The sequence below is a fragment of the Melospiza georgiana genome, chromosome 14 (genome assembly GCF_028018845.1).
Source record: "Melospiza georgiana isolate bMelGeo1 chromosome 14, bMelGeo1.pri, whole genome shotgun sequence".
NCBI lineage: Eukaryota > Metazoa > Chordata > Aves > Passeriformes > Passerellidae > Melospiza > Melospiza georgiana.
Genome location: NC_080443.1, coordinates 15,108,211 through 15,127,134, shown reverse-complemented (window position 1 = coordinate 15,127,134; position 18,924 = coordinate 15,108,211). Strand labels below are relative to the sequence as shown.

Genomic DNA, 18,924 nt, shown 5'->3' with positions numbered 1-18,924 from the left:
GCTGGGGACCTGGCTGGGGACATGGCCAGAGTCCTCACTGGGGACCTGGCTGGGGACATGGCCAGAGTCCTCACTGGGGACCTGGCTAGAGCCCATCCCAGGGATCTCATCACTCAGTGTGCCACTCCCAAAACCAGGGACCGTGCCACCCCTTCCCTCCAGCCCAGCTGACTCCCGGTGTCTCTTGCAGGTGCCCGGGAGCAGGACGGTGACGGCCATGCCCTAGGGAGCCCCGAGCCATGAGCCAGAGCGGGGCTTCGCGCCTGGCGGGCTCCCCGCCGCTGCCGGGGGGCTCCCTGCTGGCCCTGCTGGCCCCCGAGCCCTCCCCGTCCCCCCCCAGCGGGACCCCCTCGCCCGGGCCCCCGCCGGCGCTGCTGGAAGGGGACTGGGAAGGGCGGGAGGAGCTGCGGCTGCGGGAGCTGGAGGAGGCGCGGGCGCGGGCGGCGCAGATGGAGAAGACGATGCGCTGGTGGTCGGACTGCACGGCCAACTGGCGCGAGAAGTGGAGCAAGGTGCGGGCCGAGCGCAACCGGGCCCGGGAGGAGGTGCGGCAGCTGCGGCACCGCCTGGAGGCGCTCACCAAGGAGCTGGCCAGCCTGCGCCGCGACCGCGACCGCGAGCGGCCCGACGAGCGCCCGCCGCCGCCGCGGGCACCGGCACCGGCACCGGGACAGGGCAGCGCCGGCAGCCCGCCCGCCGACGGGGCAGAGGGGGACGCCGGCCCTGAGCAAGAGCCCGTGCGGGATGTGGGGGCCGAGGTGCCCCAAAAAGCCAAGGTGGGCATGTGGGGCTGACCCACGGGAACAAGGGAGCTCCTCATCCTTGTCTGTGCACCTCCAAACCACCCCTGCCTGTCCTGTAAAATGGGCAGTGTGGGGGGACTGCTCTTGGGGCCGGATTGGGAGGGACAGACCCCTCTCAGAGCAGTACAGGGTGGTCAGACCCCTCTTGGATTAGTATGGGGGATGTCAGACCCCTCCAAGCAGCACTTTGGGCTCAGACCCCTCTTGGAGCAGTACAGGACAGTCAGATCCCTCTTGGAACAGCACTGGGGGGGATCAGACTCCTCAGAGCAATCATGAGGAGATCCAGAGCCATCACAGTCCCATGCAGTGGGATCACCTTGGCACTGGCACCAGTCCCTTTCCTGGGGCTTTCCCTTTGGAGGCACTCGGCAAAAATCACTGTGCCAGTACAGGGATGGTGGCATTGGCAGTGCTGGTGGCATCTCCCAGCCACAGCTTGGTTGCCAGGGTGTCCCTATGGGCTTCTGGCAGGGTTTTTGCTGAAGGAAGGAGAAGGAGGAGGAGGAAGGGGGGAGCCACACCAGAGCCACCTCAGGCATTATCCCAGTTGCTGCAGCCATCCCTCCTGTGCTGCTGTTAGCTCTGTCACAGCACAGAAGTCACTGCTCGGGGCGCCATGCTGTGGCATGTCCACCTGACAGCACAGCTGCCGAGTGACAAATCTGAGATTAATGTGAGCATCCCCCACGGGCTCCACACGTGGTCCCCAGGGCCATCCTGTCCCCTGGAACCTCCTGCTGCTCATTTACTGTGTGCTCAGAGCTCCTGGTAAAAGGTCACTCATGTAGCAGTCCTGGGTGAGATCGGTGTCGTAAATTGGTTTTAATTTTTTTGATACCACATTTCCAGCACGGCAGGGAGCTGGCAGCAGAGTGTGGTGACATGTGGGAGCTCCCCTGGGAGGGCAAGGGGACAGCCTTAGGGGATCCCTGGGCATGGAGGGAGACGTGCCCTTGGTTATGGGGTGAGGGCTGGGTGCTGTAGGGCTGGGGAGCCCTCTCACCCTGTCCCCTGTGCTGGACCACCCACGGCGCCACAGGAGCTGGAGCTGATGGAAAACATCTTGCCGAGCAAGCAGGAGGAGAGCTGGGAGCAGCGGGGCCCCCGGGCCTCCTTCAGCCGCCAGGAGCGGAGCCGCCTGCTCTGGGAGGACGTCAGCGCCGCCGAGGAGGACGCCACCAAAGTCACCGCCCTGAAGCTCAGGCTGGACGAGTCCCAAAAAGTGCTGCTCAAGGAGAGGGAGTGAGTGCTTGGGACATCGTCCTTGCAGGGTGCCAGCTGATGCCAGCCTGGTCCCCGCTGGGGTGGCACGTCCCGTGGGTCCTGCAGGCTGTCACCGTCACTGCCTCTCCCCAGGGACAAGCTGGCGCTCAGCAAGAACATTGAGAAGCTGGAGGGCGAGCTCAGCCAGTGGAAGATCAAGTATGAGGAGCTCAACAAGAACAAGCAGGAGGTGATGAAGCAGGTGAGCGAGGTGCCTGGGGACAGAGCTGCTCCAGGGGTGGCCTGTCCCTCACAGGGTGGCACATCCTGATGGACATGGTGGCCCACAACCACTTCCCCAACTCCAGGCTGCTTGTTAAGGGATTTTCATTAGTGCTAGTGATGCAGTGGGTCCATCTGTAGAGGCTGGGTGGATGTGTGTGGGCAGGGCTCAGATGGAAGGTGGGCGTTCACAGCCCCCTTTGGTGCCATGTCCCACCACAGCTCAACATCCTGAAGGAGATTCACCAGGACGAGCTGGGGCGCATCTCCGAGGACCTGGAGGACGAGCTGGGGGCTCGCTCCAGCATGGACAAGAAACTGGCTGAGCTGCGTGCAGAGGTGAGGCCAGACCCCAGCCTGGGGGACTGAGGGGGCAGAGAGGGGGGTCCTGCTGCCCCCCAGCCACCCCCTGCCCTGTCCCAGATGGAGAGGCTGCAGGCAGAGAACGCGGCCGAGTGGGGCCGGCGGGAGCGGCTGGAGACCGAGAAGCTCAACCTGGAGCGGGAGAACAAGAAGCTGCGGGCACAGATCGAGGACCTGGAGGAGGTGCTGGCTCGCAAGCGGCGCCAGACAGCCAGTGCCCTGGACACTGACCTCAAAACCATCCAGGCTGAGCTCTTCGAGAAGAACAAGGTGCCACAGGGGAGGTGTTCCCCACCACCGCATCCCTGGGTGGCTGTTGTGGGGCTCAGCCTCCCCAAGGACTCCCTCAAGCCCAAATTTTGCCACCACCCTTCAAGGGACGGTGGTGACCCCCATCAGCTCCCAGGTCATGGGGTGGGACAATGGGAGAGACCCCTGGGGAGGGAGGAGGGGACACCCAGTGGTGGGGGTGGCTGTCCCATGCTCAGCCCCCTCCCCGTGCCCCCCACAGGAGCTGGCTGACCTGAAGCACATCCACACCAAGCTGAAGAAGCAGTACCAGGAGAAGATGGCCGAGCTGGCCCACGCCAACCGCCGCGTGGAGCAGCACGAGGGAGAGGTGAAGAAGCTGCGCCTCAGGGTGGAGGAGCTGAAGAAGGAGCTGGCCCAGGCTGAGGATGAGGTGGGAAAGCTCACACTGGTGGAGGAGCTCAGGGAGCTGTTCTGCTCCCTACACAGCTGCTAACAGCACCATCCCACCCCATCCCATCCCACCCCACAGCTGGATGAGGCCCACAACCAGACGCGGAAGCTGCAGCGGTCGCTGGACGAGCAGACGGAGCAGAGCGAGAGCTTCCAGGTGCAGCTGGAGCACCTGCAGTCACGGTGAGCAGGGGCTGGGGGAGCCATGTGTGGACCAGCCAGGATGGGATGACGGTGTCCTTGCCACCATCCCTCAGCCAGCATCTGCCTGGTTGAACCCATGGCCAAGTGTCTGTGACATCCTCGGGAGGGGCACAGCCATCCTCTGAGCAGCCTTCACCCCACCTTGAGCTGGGTGGCATTCACCTCCCAGTTAAACCAGCACGAGGCTGCCCAGAGACCAGCACAGCCCAGTTTTATGCTGCTTAGGGTTGCACCCACTAGTACCCACGGCCAGGGCAGGCTGCTGGCATCCCACACCAGTTTGGGGAGGTGGGAGCTGAGGTTTCTTGCCCTTAAAACTTTTCCCAGCCCTGCTTTGCCTCTCCAGCAGTAAAGAGCTGAAATGGCCGTGGGATCGATGCCGTGGCTCCAGGAGGCGCTGGGGGGGTGTTTATAATCATCCTTTATTTTATTGGGACATCTGCATTAAATCATGGAAGCATAATGGAGGATTCATCGCCCCCCCCACCCCACCCCAGACTCCCTGTGCAATCAACTCTAAATAATTCATGCTTTCCAGTAAACTGTGGTGGACTGGCTGGATCTCACTGGATCCTTGGCCTTCGGATTTCAGATTTGATTCATAAAATTTCCTGGATGAATTTTCACACAAGGGCAAGTAAAGAGCTAAAACCACCACAGGGCAAGCAAAGAGCTAAAACCACCACAGGTTCCTGGGGATGGGGACTCATGGGGTTTTTGAGGGTTCCTCAGTTTAGGGGGATGACACCTCCCTTCTCTGCAGTCCTGTCTGGCTCTGTGCTGCCCAGCACAGGGATGCCCATCTCTGGAGAGGTTTAGCCCGTGCCCCATCCACAGCTGCCAGTTCCAGGCTGCCCTGAGCTCAGAGCTCAGTGAGGGCAGCAGGGAGGGATCTCTGGGGTGCAGCCACGCTGTCGGGGGTGCAGGGGAGTGCAGGCTGCCCGCAGCCCAGCCCAGCAGCTGTTTTGGCAGGCTGCGGCGCCAGCAGAGCGCCCCGCTGTTCGGCAAGATGCGCAGCGCCCGCTTCGGCCCCGACGACGCCGGCGACGGCACCAGCGACCCCGACGAGGACGAGGACCTGCAGATCCAGGTGCCCTAGAGCCCAGGGCGGTGCCACCACCGCAGGACGTGCCACGTCAGTCCCCTGCGTTCAAGTGTGTCTCCACAGGGCCCAGCTGTGCGGTGATCCTTGTGTAGGTGGGGAAACTGAGGCACGGAGCGGTGCGGAGGAATTTGCCCAGGGGTGCTCCAGAAGCCACTGCCTCTTGGACAGTACTGGGTGGCCCTTCAGCCATGGCATCTCCCGGGACACTGGTGTGGCCACCAAAGCCAGCATCACCGAGCAGCCCAGGAGGAGGAGGCGCAGGCCAAGAGAGGCACCAAGCTTGGCAGCCACAAACTGCCCACTTCTTTTTATATATATTATATATATGTATGTATTTGTATATGATTTTTTATTATAAATACAGAGCCCAGATGGGCCCAGGCTCTGGTGGTGGTGTGAGCTGCTGATCTGTTCCCACACAGGAGCGAGGATGGGAGGGGACACATCAGGGAGATGGGTGTGGATGTCACCCACTGGCATTGCTGTCCCCATGGCTGGATTCCAGCCCAGTGTGGGGTAAAGCCTGTCCCTGGGCCTGTGCAGTGAAAGATGCTCACCCAGGGGTGCAGAGCTGCTCACCTGAGGCTGCTGCTCACCCCAGCACAGCCCCTTCAGCCCAGCCCCCCAGCACAGGGCCTTGGGGGCTTTGGAGGCGCTCAGACACAACCTTATTAAAAATTAATATTTCGGTGAGCTAATCCCCTCGCTCTGCCTTTTAATTGATTGGCTAAAAGCGCAGCTCTTTGCTGCTCATGTGGTTTTTTTTAAATGCCCTTTTATTTCCAGCGATTATTCATATTTTTACAGCCCAACAAGTGGGGCCGCGGGGGTGGGGGTGCCCGGGGGCAGCTGTAGTGAATGCCTGGCACCGGTCTGGGGGCGCGGAGCGGGGCTGCGGTGACACCTGAGCCGAGGGACGGACCCGAGGCTGCTGCCGCCGCCCGGCAGCCGCTGCGGGCCGTTCCCTCCAAAGCCCGATGATGGAATTTTCTTTCCAGGGCGGCCGGTTGTGGCTCTGGTTGGGCAGCCCGGGGGTGGAGGGAGGGGACCGGGGCGGGGCGGGGGCCGGGGCGGGGCCGGGCGGGGCCGAGCGGCTCCGGGGCTCGCGGGACGCGGAGGCTCCGCTCGCACCGGGAGCCGGTAAGGCGGCGGGAGCGGTCCCTTACAGGGACACCGGACGGGGCCGGACCGAGGTTTGGGCTGACAAGCGTCGGGGCAAACGGGCGGGAGGTGACAACGCCCGGAGGGATGTCCCGGTGGGAGAGCGGGGGTGATGGGTGACGGGGCCGGGGGTGCCCGGTGTGGGGGTGACAGGTGGCAGGTGGCAGGTGACAGGTGGGGGGCAGCGGGCAGGAGGTGCCCCCAGCAGCTCTGGGTTCCCTGGGGTGTTGGTGTGCGCGGGTGGTGATGGCCATGGGGAATGGGGGAATGGGAATGGGGGAATGGAGGATGTTCCCCCACAGGAACGCGGCCACTCTCGGACAGCCGCGGTCCCCAAGGCGCTGTCCCGGCCCGATCCCCCCGCTGGGCTTTGGGGACCCGGGTGTCGCTGCCATGGGGGAGCATCCCCGGGGATGGCCCTGCTCCGTCTCCTGGGTTACTGCCTCCGCTGGGACTGCTCCACCTGGCAAAGGAACCCGGTCCCCACCTGGTGCCGCCGGCGGGGGCTGGGGGAGCCAGCAGGGACCGGGCTGAGCTCACGGGAGGGCTGGACAGAGGCTCGGTGACACCGGGGGGCGAGGTTGGGAGCCGGGGTCCCTCTGCCCCCCGGTGCCGGCCGAAAGAGCCCCGAGCAGAGCCGGCCTGGCCGCTCCCACCGAGCCCAGCCCGTGCCAGGGGCCGGGGCCGGGTTCCTGCCCAGCCGAGCAGCCTGGGAGGAAGGAGGGGAGTGCGAGGTGATGGAGACCGGGGGGCGAGCTGTGCTGCGGGGCCCCCTCGGACACATGTTGGAGCTGGCGGCAGGGGACTGACCGCGGGTCTGTGCCACCCTGGCTCCGCCGTGCTGGCAGGGGTTAACACCGGACTGTTCCACTCGGATGGTTCAGGCAGAGAAGGGAGGAGGAAGAGGAGGAGGAGGAGGAGGAGGAGGAGGGGAAGGAGGAGGAGGAGGAGGACGACAAGAAAGAGGGGGAGGAGGACGAGGAAGATGTCACCCGTCGATCTGTCATTTCTCTTTTCCAGCCAGCATGGGGGACGCTGCTAGCACCAAGCTGAGCCGGTGGTGAGACAGGAGGGGTAGGGAGGAAGAGGATGGAGAGGGGGGGGCGAAGGTGAAGGCAGCCCCCCCCTCCCAAAATATCCCCTACCCTATCGAGCCATCGCCATGGCGACGAATTTTAACGACATCATCAAGCAGGGCTATGTGAGGATGAAGAGCAAGAAGCTGGGGGTGAGTGGGGATCTTGGAGAATGGGGAGATGTGGGGGGGAACACCCATGGATTTGGGGTGCTGGTTTCCCAATGAGGTGACGTGGCCAGGTCCCTCTTGTGGCTCCCTGTGCCCCTGTTTTGGGGTTGAATGAGCAGCTTTTGGGGGCTGTGGTGGGGGATGGCAGGGACGGGCCACTTGTTGGTACCCGAATCACCCAGCAGCCCCAGGGGTCCAGCATCTGCACCGGCCGAATCCTGCACCGAGCAACGCCCGTTCACCTGTCCCAGGTCACCCAGGGATTGGGGGATGCCTGTGACCCTTCCCTTCCCCCGTGCCTCAGTTTCCCTGCACACACAGTTTGGCATGGGCGATGCCCCGCGCCGGGAGGGGTTGGAGCTACTGGGTGCAAATTCGGGCGGTGTGGGGGTGCAGCACCCACAGGTGGGGGGGTCAGGGGTTTGGTCGCCCATCTCCGTGGTTTGGAGCCGCAGCCACGAGCATGCTGGGTAATTTCATGCTAATTAGGGAGAACAAAGAGGGAGCGGGATCCAGGGGAGGGGGACATGCCTGGGGACGGTGGCCCCACCACCCTCAGAGGCAGGGGATGCAGGAGAGGGGACGGGGAAATGCCAGAACAGCGGTCCCCTTGGGAGCTTTGTCTGTGCTCATTAATTAAGCTCTGTAATTAGCACTGGCGGGGGGTGGGGGCAGATGATGGCAGCCCCGGCACAGCCCTATGCCCAGCATCCCCTCCTGTCCCCAGGCCAGCAGGGTCAGCAGGAGCAGGCGCGGGGCCTGGGGATGGGGACAGGGGCTGTGGTGGGGACAGGGAGCCCCTGTGGCACCGAGCAGCCGCCGCTCTCTGTCCGGCAGATCTACCGGCGCTGCTGGCTGGTTTTCCGCAAATCCTCCAGCAAAGGGCCCCAGCGCCTGGAGAAATACCCGGATGAGAAGTCAGCGTGCCTGCGGGGGTGCCCCAAGGTGAGGGGGTGCGCTGGAGGGGTCATGGGGGGCTGCCGCTGCTCGGGGAGCCGTGCCAGAACAGCTCCTGCCTCGCCTGGGCTCGCTGGGTGCCCGTCACCCCATGCTCCGGAGGGGATGCGGCTGGGTCCGGGTGCTGCAGGTGTCGGAACAGGGGCTGGGAGCAGCCCCTGGGGTCTGGAGCAGCCCTCGGTGACCCCCCAGCTCCTCTGCAGGTCACCGAGATCAGCAATGTCAAGTGCATCACGCGGCTGCCCAAGGAGACCAAGAGACAGGCGGTGGCCATCGTTTTTAGCGACGACTCCGCCCGGACCTTCACCTGCGACTCAGGTGCGGGGCAGCGCCCGGGGGACCGGGCCGAGGGTGCTGGGTGGGGCACCCGGCGTGGCCAGGGTCGCCCAGGGGCTGCCGTGGTGCCTTGCAGAGCTGGAGGCGGAGGAGTGGTACAAGACGCTGTCGGTGGAGTGCCTGGGCGCCCGCCTGAACGACATCAGCCTGGGGGAGCCCGACCTGCTGGCGCCCGGTGTGCAGTGCGAGCAGACGGGTGAGCGCGGCGGGGAGTGCTCGCCCGGGGCTCCGCCTTGCTGCACCCCCCGCTGATTATTTTATTTTCTTTTCTTTTCTTTTTTTTTTTCCCCTTTCCAGACCGGTTCAACGTGTTCCTCCTCCCCTGCCCCAACCTGGACGTCTATGGCGAGTGCAAGCTGCAGATCACCCACGAAAACATCTACCTCTGGGACACGCACAACCCCCGGGTGAAGCTGCTCTCCTGGCCCCTCTGCTCCCTGCGCCGCTACGGCCGCGACGCCACCCGCTTCACCTTCGAGGCTGGACGGTGAGGTGGCACCCTTGCCAGGACAGGATCACAGCTCTGTGCCCTCCTCCAGCTGGGTGGGCAGGCAGTGGCACTGCTGGCATCACCGCAGGGGTGATGGCCATGGCTGTGCAGTGTGCCCATGGCAGGCAGGGCTTGCAGCTGGTTCTGGTCCCAGATCGGCACCACGAAGGGGACCTGGCACAGCTCTAACACTGTGGGAAGCTGCCCTGGCTGTCACCTGGGTGGGTTTTGTTCATCATGCCTTGGCTTGAAGACCTTGGTGACATGCTGTGCCCCGTCCCCACAGGATGTGTGATGCAGGAGAAGGTCTCTACACCTTCCAGACGCAGGAGGGTGAGCAGATCTACCAGCGCGTGCACAGCGCCACGTTGGCCATCGCTGAGCAGCACAAGAGGGTCCTGCTGGAGATGGAGAAGAATGTCAGGGTGAGCTCCAGCCCATGCTGAGGGGGGACACAGCTGGGGGAGATTCTGGGGGCCCTGTGTCACCCTACTGCCCCTCATCCACTGCAGCTGCTGAACAAGGGCACTGAGCACTTCTCCTACCCCTGCACGCCCACGACCATGCTGCCCCGCAGCGCCTACTGGCACCACATCACCGGCTCCCAGAACATGGCCGAGTCCTCCAGCTATGCTGGTGAGTGTCCCCACCCCACACCGAGGAGATGCTGCTCCTCCAGCCCCAGAGCTTTCCCCACCAGGTGAGCCCAGCCTCTGTTTTGTCCCCAGGGGAGGCGTATGCAGGCGCCCAGGCCAGCTCGGACACCGACCTCCTCAACAGGTTCATCTTGCTGAAGCCAAAGTCCTCCAAAAGCGACAAGCCTGAAGACAGGGAGCCCACATCGTCCCCATGAGCTGGTGTGGGGGGACTGTGGCAGGGGTCCCCTTTTTCTTCTCCAAGGGGTGGTGAGGACGCAGGCAGTGACCCCTCAGAATCCCCAGGAGCCTGAGCTGGGGCAGCTCAGTGCCAAGGCCTTGGGAAGCAGGCACTGGCTCACGCCCTGGGCTGGCGTTAGTGGAGGCGATGGCTGGCTCAGCCTCAACTGACTTCAAATATATATTGAATACCTGTATTGTAAGAGATATTTCCTTCTCACATGAATGCAAATGTGGTGGCTGCTGAAGAGCCCTTGGGCAGATGCCCAGAGGTTTTTGACTCTTAGGGATCCAACTGGGAGGTGAAGAGAGGTGGGGCAGGGGGGTCAAGAAATTTGGAGTTTCTGCGTGGAGCATCACTCTGCCATGGCCATGGAGCAGCGTCAGAGGATGCAGCCGTGCCAGGCTGATGGTGCAGGGTCCCACCCCTCCATGAAGAGCAGGGTGCTTCTGAGGACACCCTGCCATCCCTGAGCTGATTTTTGCACTTCTTCAAGCTATTTAAATGCTCGCTGTAGAATTGATGTGTCTCAGGAGAAACTGGTTTTCCTTCCAGGGGGGTTGGTTGGGGTGAGCGGCCAGGCAGAGCCAAGCTCCCTGGCTTCTCCCACCCCACACCCCTCACTCCTCCCACAGCTGTGTCCCCCTGCCATGCCCCTGGTTTATCTGCTGGTGGGCAACCATGGGACTGGTTTTGGCCAGTAGCATCTGTCTCTCAAGGGGCAGCTTTGTGGATATGAGAAGCCCAAGGGCAGAGAAACCCATGCTGATGGGGAGAGAGCCACATTCCTCTGTGCATTCCCACAGCCCTCACTTCCTCCTCACCCACTGGGGGTGGAACTGGGCTTTATGTGCTGAACTTAAAAAGCAATTGATTTTTTCTAGTTCTCCTATTTATTGACCTCCTTTAGAAGGGCTATCTTTTTATTGCCGTGCAAACCTTGGTGTTTCTTTGGAGTCTTCTTTCCGTCTGGGTTGGATGCTTGGTGGTTTTTATTTCTGCCCTTTAAAGCTCCAGGTCCATGTGTTGGGCACAGGGAGTGTTGTGATGTGGGAATCTGTGGTCTGTAAATACTGTGTTTCAGGGTGGTGTAGCTTGTGGCAGAGGGGACATGGGGACAGGGAAAGGCTGCTCCTCACAGCATGGCTGTGCACAGAGGGGCTCTGGACCCCAGCACTGCCCAGCAGTGTGTCCTCCCTGGGGTGAGAGGTGGAACTTGCCCTCTTTTCCTGGCTACACACCTCATCTGGAAAAGATTTAACATTTATTACCAAAAACGTTTGGGTATTCTGTTTTTTAAGGAGTTGCTCAATGAATAAACAACCCTTATCCACATCCACCCTTCCTGTTTGTCTGTTCCATCCAAGCGCGCTCGGGAAGCGCGAGTGGGAGTTGTGCCTGCCAGAGAGAAAAATGCTGATGGGGGAGATTTCCTGAGGTTCCTGGCAGCATGTGTGGCTCAGGGCTTTGTTCTGCCTCCAGCCATGGCCAAGACATTTCAAGTGAAGCCCTAAAACCACTGGGATAGGAAGAAGGGTAAAGGGAGTTACCACTCTCCATCAAACAACCTTGGGTGGGACAGGATGCAGCATCCCCCTGTCACCCTGACCTCCAGCTGCCCGTGGCTCTGGGGATGTGCCAGGCCAGTGGTGGCTCCAAGTCCCCAGGTGAAGCAGTTTCAAGGCACACCATCTCCCAGCTCTCCCAGAGCTGTGCCAGGTAAGCTATCCATGCCATGACTGCCTGGCAGCACTGGCCTCAAGGTAAAACAGCCATGCCAGCCAGCACAGTGATCTTTCCAGGGATGGGGACATAGAGCCATGCTGCAGCCAGCTCTGCCATGGCAAGGAAATGGAAGCAGCAGCCTGGATGCAGCAGCTTTTGCCTGGAGGGGAAGGCAATGCTGGCATGGGCTGCTCTCCCCAGCTCAGGGTGACCCTAGCACCACCCCCTGAACCATCCCCATCCATACCAGGATCAGCACGGGGGCACACAGACCTTCCCCTCTCTCTCCAGAAAGTGTCACCATGCTGATCCCAAGTCATGCTGGGCAGTGATGGAGGGGAAGAGGAGGGGTGACGAAGGCCATTGCTTTCAGCCACTGCCAGGGGGATCAGGGCATGGGACCTGCACAAAACTCCAGCCCAGCACACACTGGGGGCTGTGGGCACAAAGAAAGGTATCAGCCAGGGGCCATTACTGACAGCCCATGTGCCACCCAGCTCCCAGAAAAGGGTTCTACAGCACAGGGGTGGAGTCTGTTCCAGAGGATTCTGTAAGTACAGCTCTGCCTGCCTGGCCCAGCTGGGCTCCCCTGCAGTGCTGCCTTCTGCAGCTCTCACCCACCCCAGCCTCAAACATGTGCTTTACCCACAGCCCTGGATCAATGAGCCACGGGCTGCCTGCAGGAGGGTGCTGCTCTCCTCAGGAGATAATGTCACAAGCAGCAATCAGCATCAGCGAGCAATGCTCCCTCCAAAGCACATCTCATTAAGTTAATGTCTATTGGAGAGAAGTAAATGATGTGACATCTCCTCCAGCAGCTTTGAATGAGCTTCCAGGGATGACAGAAAAATTTGGGGGTAAGGCTTTATTCAGCACAGTAAAGAATGGACATGTAAATAAGGTAGGGTTGTGTAACAAAGGTACACGCTTCCCAATCCCAAACACCACGTGGCCAAAATCCAACACCAGAACCAAAACTCCAGGATCATTTGGAGACAAAGCCTGTCCCAGCTAAGATGCTCACTAATTCCCTTCGTGTTTTACCCTACACATCACAATGGCTTTTCCTGGGAAGGAGGGCCAGGCAAGAGGTGCCACCAACCAAGTGCTGGGTCAGGAATGGCAGAGGGAGATGCTGGGGAGGTAAAAGCCTCTCCCAGATCTCAGCCAGGCATCACTCACAGCTCAGTACTCTATAGCCAAGGCCACCTCAGTTGATAGTGAGGACATCACTCTGGATCTCGTGGCTCAGCTGTGTCTGGAGGTCACTCAGTTTCTTCTTGAGGCCAGACAGGGCAGACAGGACGATGGTCTCGGGGCGCAGGGAGCCGCAGGACTCCACGTTGTAATAGAACCTGAGGTTATAAGGCAGGGGTTATGTCACCACCACCTCTGCAAGGAGGTGCAAACCCAGACTGCACATCATTCCAGCCCATCCACACCCACAGCAGGGAGATCTGCCTGCAATCCCAACCATCATCATCATCATTCACCTCCCAAGCAGGCAACAGCCAGTGCTGCCCCTCTAGAACCCTCACACCAACACTCACAACCTCAGAGGCTGGAAGAGCACTTCTGAGACTGATTTCTGTTCAGCACTGAGACCTGTGAGCCAGCAGCCCCCAGCCAGGAACTGAGGCTGGCTGAGGTGCTTTTGCAGTGCAAATAACACCAGCAATCAGAGCATGAGACACACACAGGTGAATGAACACCTTCAGCCAGGGTATTTCCCCCACAGGCCTCACACCTCACTGAGCAACATGAACTCAGGAGAACTGTCTAGGATCTCCCAGAGGGGAAAACCTGCCACATCCAGCTATATCACCACTTAACAGCAACTCCTGCCCTGCTTTTCAGGGAATGTCAGCTCCCTGGGCTGGCAATTTCAGCACAGTGTAGGCACTCTTTATTAATGAGAGCCCATGAGATGCACCCAGCCAGTCACCCCCTCTCCCAGCTGCAGCACTGCATTCAGCTCCCACCTCTCTGGCTTCCCATTGGGGTCGTAGGGAGCCTGAGCATCCTCATCATCGATCTCCGAGTACTCACTCTTGGGCCTGCAATCAGAGAGCAGGAGAGGTTACACAGAGGTTACACAGAGCCCTGCTCCAGCCTGGCCCCACACACAGACAGGGAGAGCAGGAGAGGTTACACAGAGCCCTGCTCCAGCCTGGCCCCACACACAGACAGGGAGAGCAGGAGAGGTTACACAGAGGTTACACAGAGGTTACACAGAGCCCTACTCCAGCCTGGCCCCACACACAGACAGGGAGAGCAGGAGAGGTTACACAGAGGTTACACGGAGGTTACACAGAGCCCTACTCCAGCCTGGCCCCACACACAGAGCCCAGGCACTCAGTGAGTGAGCACTGGGGCTCACGTGCAGCACACAACAGGGTGGTCATCAAACATCAAGTCACAGAGAAAAGCTCAGTCACACATTGTGTTTTCTGGCTCCTCATTAACGCCCCAGAGCAGCACTGGAAGAAGGGGATCAGCCCTGCTCTGCCCACACTCAGCAAGCTGAGGCTCCATCCACCAACACTGGTACAATCTGGCAGGTGCCTACAGTTCAGGGATATTAATTCCTGAAGGGACTGTGTTTATGGAGCCTGGATGCTTTTATGGAGTAATGGACCTTGAGTTATCTTTTCTTTCTACTTCCCACTGGGCCAGGAAAGCACTGGAGTACTCCAGCACTCAAGTCTGTGAGGAACAGTTGGCTTGGAGCCAGCAGGAAAAAAATCTCCTGTACAACAGACACCACCTGCATCAGTAAACTCCATCCTATGTCCTGCACCTCCCCTCCTCTACCAAAACCACTGCAATTCCTGTGCATCAGTTACACAAACACATCTCTCCACCGGCTGCATCCCTTGGTTTATAGAGCACCACATCAGAGAGACTGTGTGGAACCACTTAATCCATGTAAGAAAACCCAAAGCCTTGAGCTGTCTGAGAAGCCAGCACAGAAAATCCTGTACCCACCAAGGTCTCCTGCTGGCCTTCCTCTGCCCCAGCAATGCCCAGGAACACTGATCCCAGCACCCTGTAATCAGCTGCCTGAAATAAAACTATTTCTCAAACAAACCCTCTGCCTGTACAAGCCACTGAGAGAGATGAAGTGTTAATGAAGGGGGGATTTCTTGTCACTTGCAGCACCACCCATGACCAAAACAGTGCAGAGGTTTCCATGACCCTGGCAGCTGTTTGGAGAGTCCAGCTGCATGCCAGTGCTCTGCCAACAGCCTCAAAAAGCAACTAGCATGAAAAACTAAACCAAAAATCATAGCTGGCCTTGGACAGCAGAAGGCTTTGGCTCTGTATTGTCTTCACAGGGAGTCAGATGGACTTGAGAAGACAGACATATCATCAAGAACTGGCAGCTCCAATACCAATCCTCTTTTGGGATTTTTCCAACTTTTACATAGATTTTGCCTAGCACTTCTCAAAAATTGTTTCCTGGTGCCCTGTCTGTGGTATGCCACACCAGGTTTGTGAGCCTGCCACTGACCAATGTTTACAGCAGCACATCCACCACCCTGCCCAGTCCCTGCTCTCAGCCTGCCCTGCCTAAAGCACCTGGCTCCTCACTATGCTGCTGGCTCCAGAGTGCTCAGTGACAGGATGTCACTTAGTGACAGTGATCACTGCTAGGTGATCACTGGGATACTGAGCCAGGAGCAGCTCAGGTGAGCAGCATTCATGAAAAGTCATGCTGCATAAAGTCCTTACCCAGGCCAAAGCAGGGCAGCAGCTTTCCAAAAGTAAAATCATGTCACTTTGGGATGAGAAGCTGTGTGCAACCTGTGCAGAATGGTATTTCAGAGGAGAGGAAAGGGCCAGAGAGGGAAACCCTGCAAGAGCTCAGGCTCCAAAAGTGAGGAGATGTGTGGGTTAAATCACAGCCATACTGGGCTTCCTCAAGCCAGGCTGAAAAATCAGTCTTGCAACCCAACCTTCCACTCTTTACTCTCATAGAAACTTCTTTCATCTCACATGGATCTGCTCCTTCCTCAGACCTTACTCTGACCTACAGAACATTTGCACAGGGAAGGAAAAAAATCAACAAGAAGTGATGAAAAGGGCGTGAAAGTGAGGCAAACCAGCAGTGATGATACATGAGGGAGGACAAAGATGACCACAAACCATTCCACTTTGTGTGCAGCTGCCAAGCGACTGACTTTGCTAGCCAACCCCAGGAGCAGACTCTGCACAAGGGGACGTGGCAGGCACGCTCCCCGTCGCTTACTGAGCCAAATTACAGGGCTGAAATGTAAGGTGTAGCCTGCTGGAAAACCCTTGCCAGGCGCTGCAGACAGACAGCAGGACATACCACTCCTCTGGCTTGGGGTACACGGTGTGCCTGAGCGCGTTGTCGGGGTCGTACTCGAAGGCCACTCCGGCCGTGGGGTTCCACTTGGCGTGCTCCTTGCCAAAGCCCTTCTTGGCGTAGGCGCGCAGCCGCAGCTCCTGCCCCTTGCGCAGCTTCACGATCAGGATGTCTGCAGGGCACACAGAGGGCACAGCAGTGGGTGAGCACACCCTGCAAAGGCAGATTGCTGCTGGAAGATGTCACCAGGATCCAGGTTTGGCTTGGATTCTTAGTGGGGTGTGACCGTGTTCACAGGGGTCCGAGGATGAGGGAAGAGATGAGGATCTGACTCCATGTTTCATAAGGCTTGATTTATTATTTTATGGTATATATTATATTAAAACTTTACCAAAAGAATAGAAAAAAGGATTTCATCAGAAGAATAGAAAAAGAAGAAATTATAGCAAAGGCTTGTATGTATGTATATACTCTCTGTCCAAGCCAGCTCACTGTGATTAGCCATTAATTAGAAACAATCAACATGAGACCAATCACAGACCCCCCTGTTGCATTCCACAGCAGCAGATAACCATTGTTTACATTTTGTTCCTGAGGCTTCTCAGCTTCTCAGGAGAAAAAATCCTAAGGAAAGGATTTTTCATAAAAGATGTCTGCGACAGCAGGGCTCAGCTGCATCCCCAGAAGAGTGAAGTCAAAAGGAGCTGCACAGGCCCCCAAGGAACAGCCAACAACACAGCATTTCACTTCCTTGTTGTCTCTGAGCTATCACAAGGAGAGACAGAAGCACCCTCTTCAGTTCTGGGACAATCTGAGTGGCATTAAGACAAAATGCTACCCTACTTGTGCAGTGACACCAGCAGCTCAGAAGTGTCATATTTACAGCTGCCTTACAGTTGCACAGTAGTAAAGGAAGGATGAGCTCAAAGAACCTCAGAGAAAAGGGAATTTCCTATAGTAGGAGTCCTAGTAAAATATCTGTATTGTATATTGAATATCTGTATAAAGACCTTGCCCTGATAAGTCCCGGATGTTCTTGATGGGCTGCAGCTGTGATGTCCTTAATTGGGCTGCAGTTGTAGCTAGTGAAGATAACTGTGATAAAAGGGGGTGGGCTTGGCCAGTCATACAGAGCTTGGAAAGAGCCCTGACTAAGAAGCAGCAACAAGCAGAAGAAGTTGTTGCTGTGAGGAACTGCCCCCGAGAAATATTGCCAAGAAGGTACAAGACTTTAGAAATATGATTGTGACCGTATGAGACTTTAGAAATATAAAATACAACAACAAGATAACAACAATTTCCTGCTACAGTTCCTATTGCCAGTGACCCAGCACTCACCATCCTGCTCCACATAGTCATTGGGGTCGTTGTCTCTGCTCCGAGATGTCACCTGCAGCAGCCAAACAAGACCAAGCAAATTAGGGGCAAGATCAGCTTGGATGAGTGCTCCAGCACAGCACAGCTGCTTGGCTCCTAAAGCCACTCCCACAGCTGCTACAGATGACACACAGCACTCAGAGCACCTCAGCCAAAGGCAAGTAACAGACAGCAGGCTCCAGCTGGGCTTTACCCAGGCATACACTGTCACCAGGCAGCAGGAGCACCCCAGGCTGTGGTGACATCTGGATCTACCTCAACAGTGTACTAGAACTAGACCTTATCATTCTCTAAAACTCCCTGAAAGGTGGCTGTGCTCAGGTGGGGTTGGGCTCCTTCTCCAGCCAGCACTGACAGAACGAGAGGGCAGTCTCAAACTGCATCAAGGGAAATACAGGTTGGATATTAGGAAAAGTTTTTCATGGAAAGTGTGATCAAGTTCTGGAATGGGCTGCCTGGGCAGGTGGTGGAGTCACCATCCCTGGATGGTTCCACCTCACTCGGTGCCAGGGTTCAGTTGAGGGGCTGGGGCTGGGTTGGACTCGGTGATCCTGAAGGTCTCTTCCAACCCTGTCATTCTGTAAATGCTGTGAATCCTGTGAGGTCTGTGAGTGCAGGAGGTGGCACTGACCGGGATGACGCGGGGGTTGTTGGAGATGAGGTCCCGGGATGTCACGTGCCGGGTCTGGTCCTCGTTGCAGCGAACGTCCAGCGTGAACTCCACGGAGCACTCGGGGCAGAACTCGTCACATGTGCAGTCCTGGCACACACACACAAACACACACACTCGGGTTCTTTATGCACAAACTGACAGAGCTTCCCTTCAGACCAAACACCCACCACCCTCAAAATGACTCCCCACAGCATTTTTTGTGACTCACTCTGGAATATTGCATCTTATCCACAATGTCGTCGCTGGTGAGCGGGATGAGACCTGGGAGAAGCAGGAAATCAGAGGAATGTCTGATAGACCACAAGAGCCCCTAACCCTGATTTTGCCTGCAACACACCTTCATCTTCCTCCCCACCCAGTACTCACCCAGCCTGTGTGCAATGAACTCATCGTGGAGCACGGAGGAGTTGGCATCGATCTGGACCCAGTCAATGGCTGCAGGGAACAGAAAGTCACAAACTAAGGAATACTCATGTGGGGAAAACAAGCTTGTGAGTGCACAGAAAACATCCCAGAGACTCCAGAGACACTGGGGCAGCATCTGCAGGGCACAGCAATGGCTGAACACGAGTAAGGAGAGCCAAAAGCAGAGAGGAGGAGTGGGGGACATGAAAGGAAAGTGACAGGAGCTACGCAGCCCAAGGGACTGCGACCACAGGCAAGCGAAAGGCCTCACCTATGATGGGGACTTCTGCGATGAACACCCTTCGAATGGAATTCGCCACCCTGAGGGAGGGAAACACCCGTGTTGGGCATGAGGGAGCGTGAGGCTGCAGGCGAGGGCTGCGGCGGGGCTTTGCCTCACAGACCCTGCCCGGCCGCCCCGGGGCCTCCCGCGGCCGCTTCACCCCCGGACCGCCCGCCCCGGCCCCGCGGCGGTGCTCACGCCAGGTCCGTGTTCTCGATGATGAACTTGACGTTCTCGTCCGTGAGCTCGGTGATGCGCACGGTGGGCTGGTTGGCGTACGGCATGGCTGCCCCGCCCCGCTCCCGCCGCTCCCGGCCCCGCTCCCGGCCCCGCTCCCGGCCCCGCTCCCGCCGCCCGCAGCGCCCGCCCGGTCCGGCCCCGCCCCGCTCCCCGGCCC

General features: G+C 58.7%; 3 protein-coding genes across 4 annotated transcripts; 2 read left to right on the top strand and 1 right to left on the bottom strand.

Moving 5' to 3' along the window:
* The first annotated feature begins 239 nt into the window (after nucleotides 1–239).
* CCDC102A (coiled-coil domain containing 102A) lies at nucleotides 240–4,935 on the top strand. Its single transcript, XM_058034234.1, has 8 exons — nucleotides 240–776; nucleotides 1,846–2,048; nucleotides 2,163–2,271; nucleotides 2,514–2,630; nucleotides 2,715–2,924; nucleotides 3,166–3,336; nucleotides 3,436–3,539; nucleotides 4,533–4,935. The coding sequence occupies exons 1-8, from the start codon at nucleotides 240–242 to the stop codon at nucleotides 4,657–4,659; spliced, it is 1,578 nt and encodes a 525-aa protein (XP_057890217.1). The 3' UTR covers nucleotides 4,660–4,935.
* An 804-nt stretch (nucleotides 4,936–5,739) lies between these two features.
* Nucleotides 5,740–11,066, top strand: DOK4 (docking protein 4). 2 transcript variants are annotated; one of them, XM_058034087.1, is made up of 9 exons: nucleotides 5,740–5,805; nucleotides 6,847–7,054; nucleotides 7,910–8,017; nucleotides 8,233–8,347; nucleotides 8,442–8,561; nucleotides 8,663–8,852; nucleotides 9,142–9,280; nucleotides 9,368–9,491; nucleotides 9,584–11,066. In XM_058034087.1, the coding sequence occupies exons 2-9, from the start codon at nucleotides 6,989–6,991 to the stop codon at nucleotides 9,706–9,708; spliced, it is 987 nt and encodes a 328-aa protein (XP_057890070.1). In that variant the 5' UTR covers nucleotides 5,740–5,805; nucleotides 6,847–6,988; the 3' UTR covers nucleotides 9,709–11,066. The 2 variants fall into 2 exon arrangements, with proteins under 2 accessions (XP_057890070.1, XP_057890071.1); XM_058034088.1 differs by lacking the exon at nucleotides 5,740–5,805 and adding an exon at nucleotides 5,844–5,858.
* Nucleotides 11,067–12,306: 1,240 nt separating this feature from the next.
* POLR2C (RNA polymerase II subunit C) lies at nucleotides 12,307–18,842 on the bottom strand. Its single transcript, XM_058034097.1, has 9 exons — nucleotides 18,726–18,842; nucleotides 18,516–18,565; nucleotides 18,206–18,274; nucleotides 18,048–18,100; nucleotides 17,798–17,926; nucleotides 17,128–17,179; nucleotides 15,793–15,961; nucleotides 13,439–13,513; nucleotides 12,307–12,811 (listed from the first exon to the last, which is right to left on the bottom strand). Exons 1-9 carry the CDS (start codon nucleotides 18,809–18,811, stop codon nucleotides 12,667–12,669), a joined length of 828 nt encoding a protein of 275 aa, XP_057890080.1. The 5' UTR covers nucleotides 18,812–18,842; the 3' UTR covers nucleotides 12,307–12,666.
* Nucleotides 18,843–18,924: the final 82 nt, after the last annotated feature.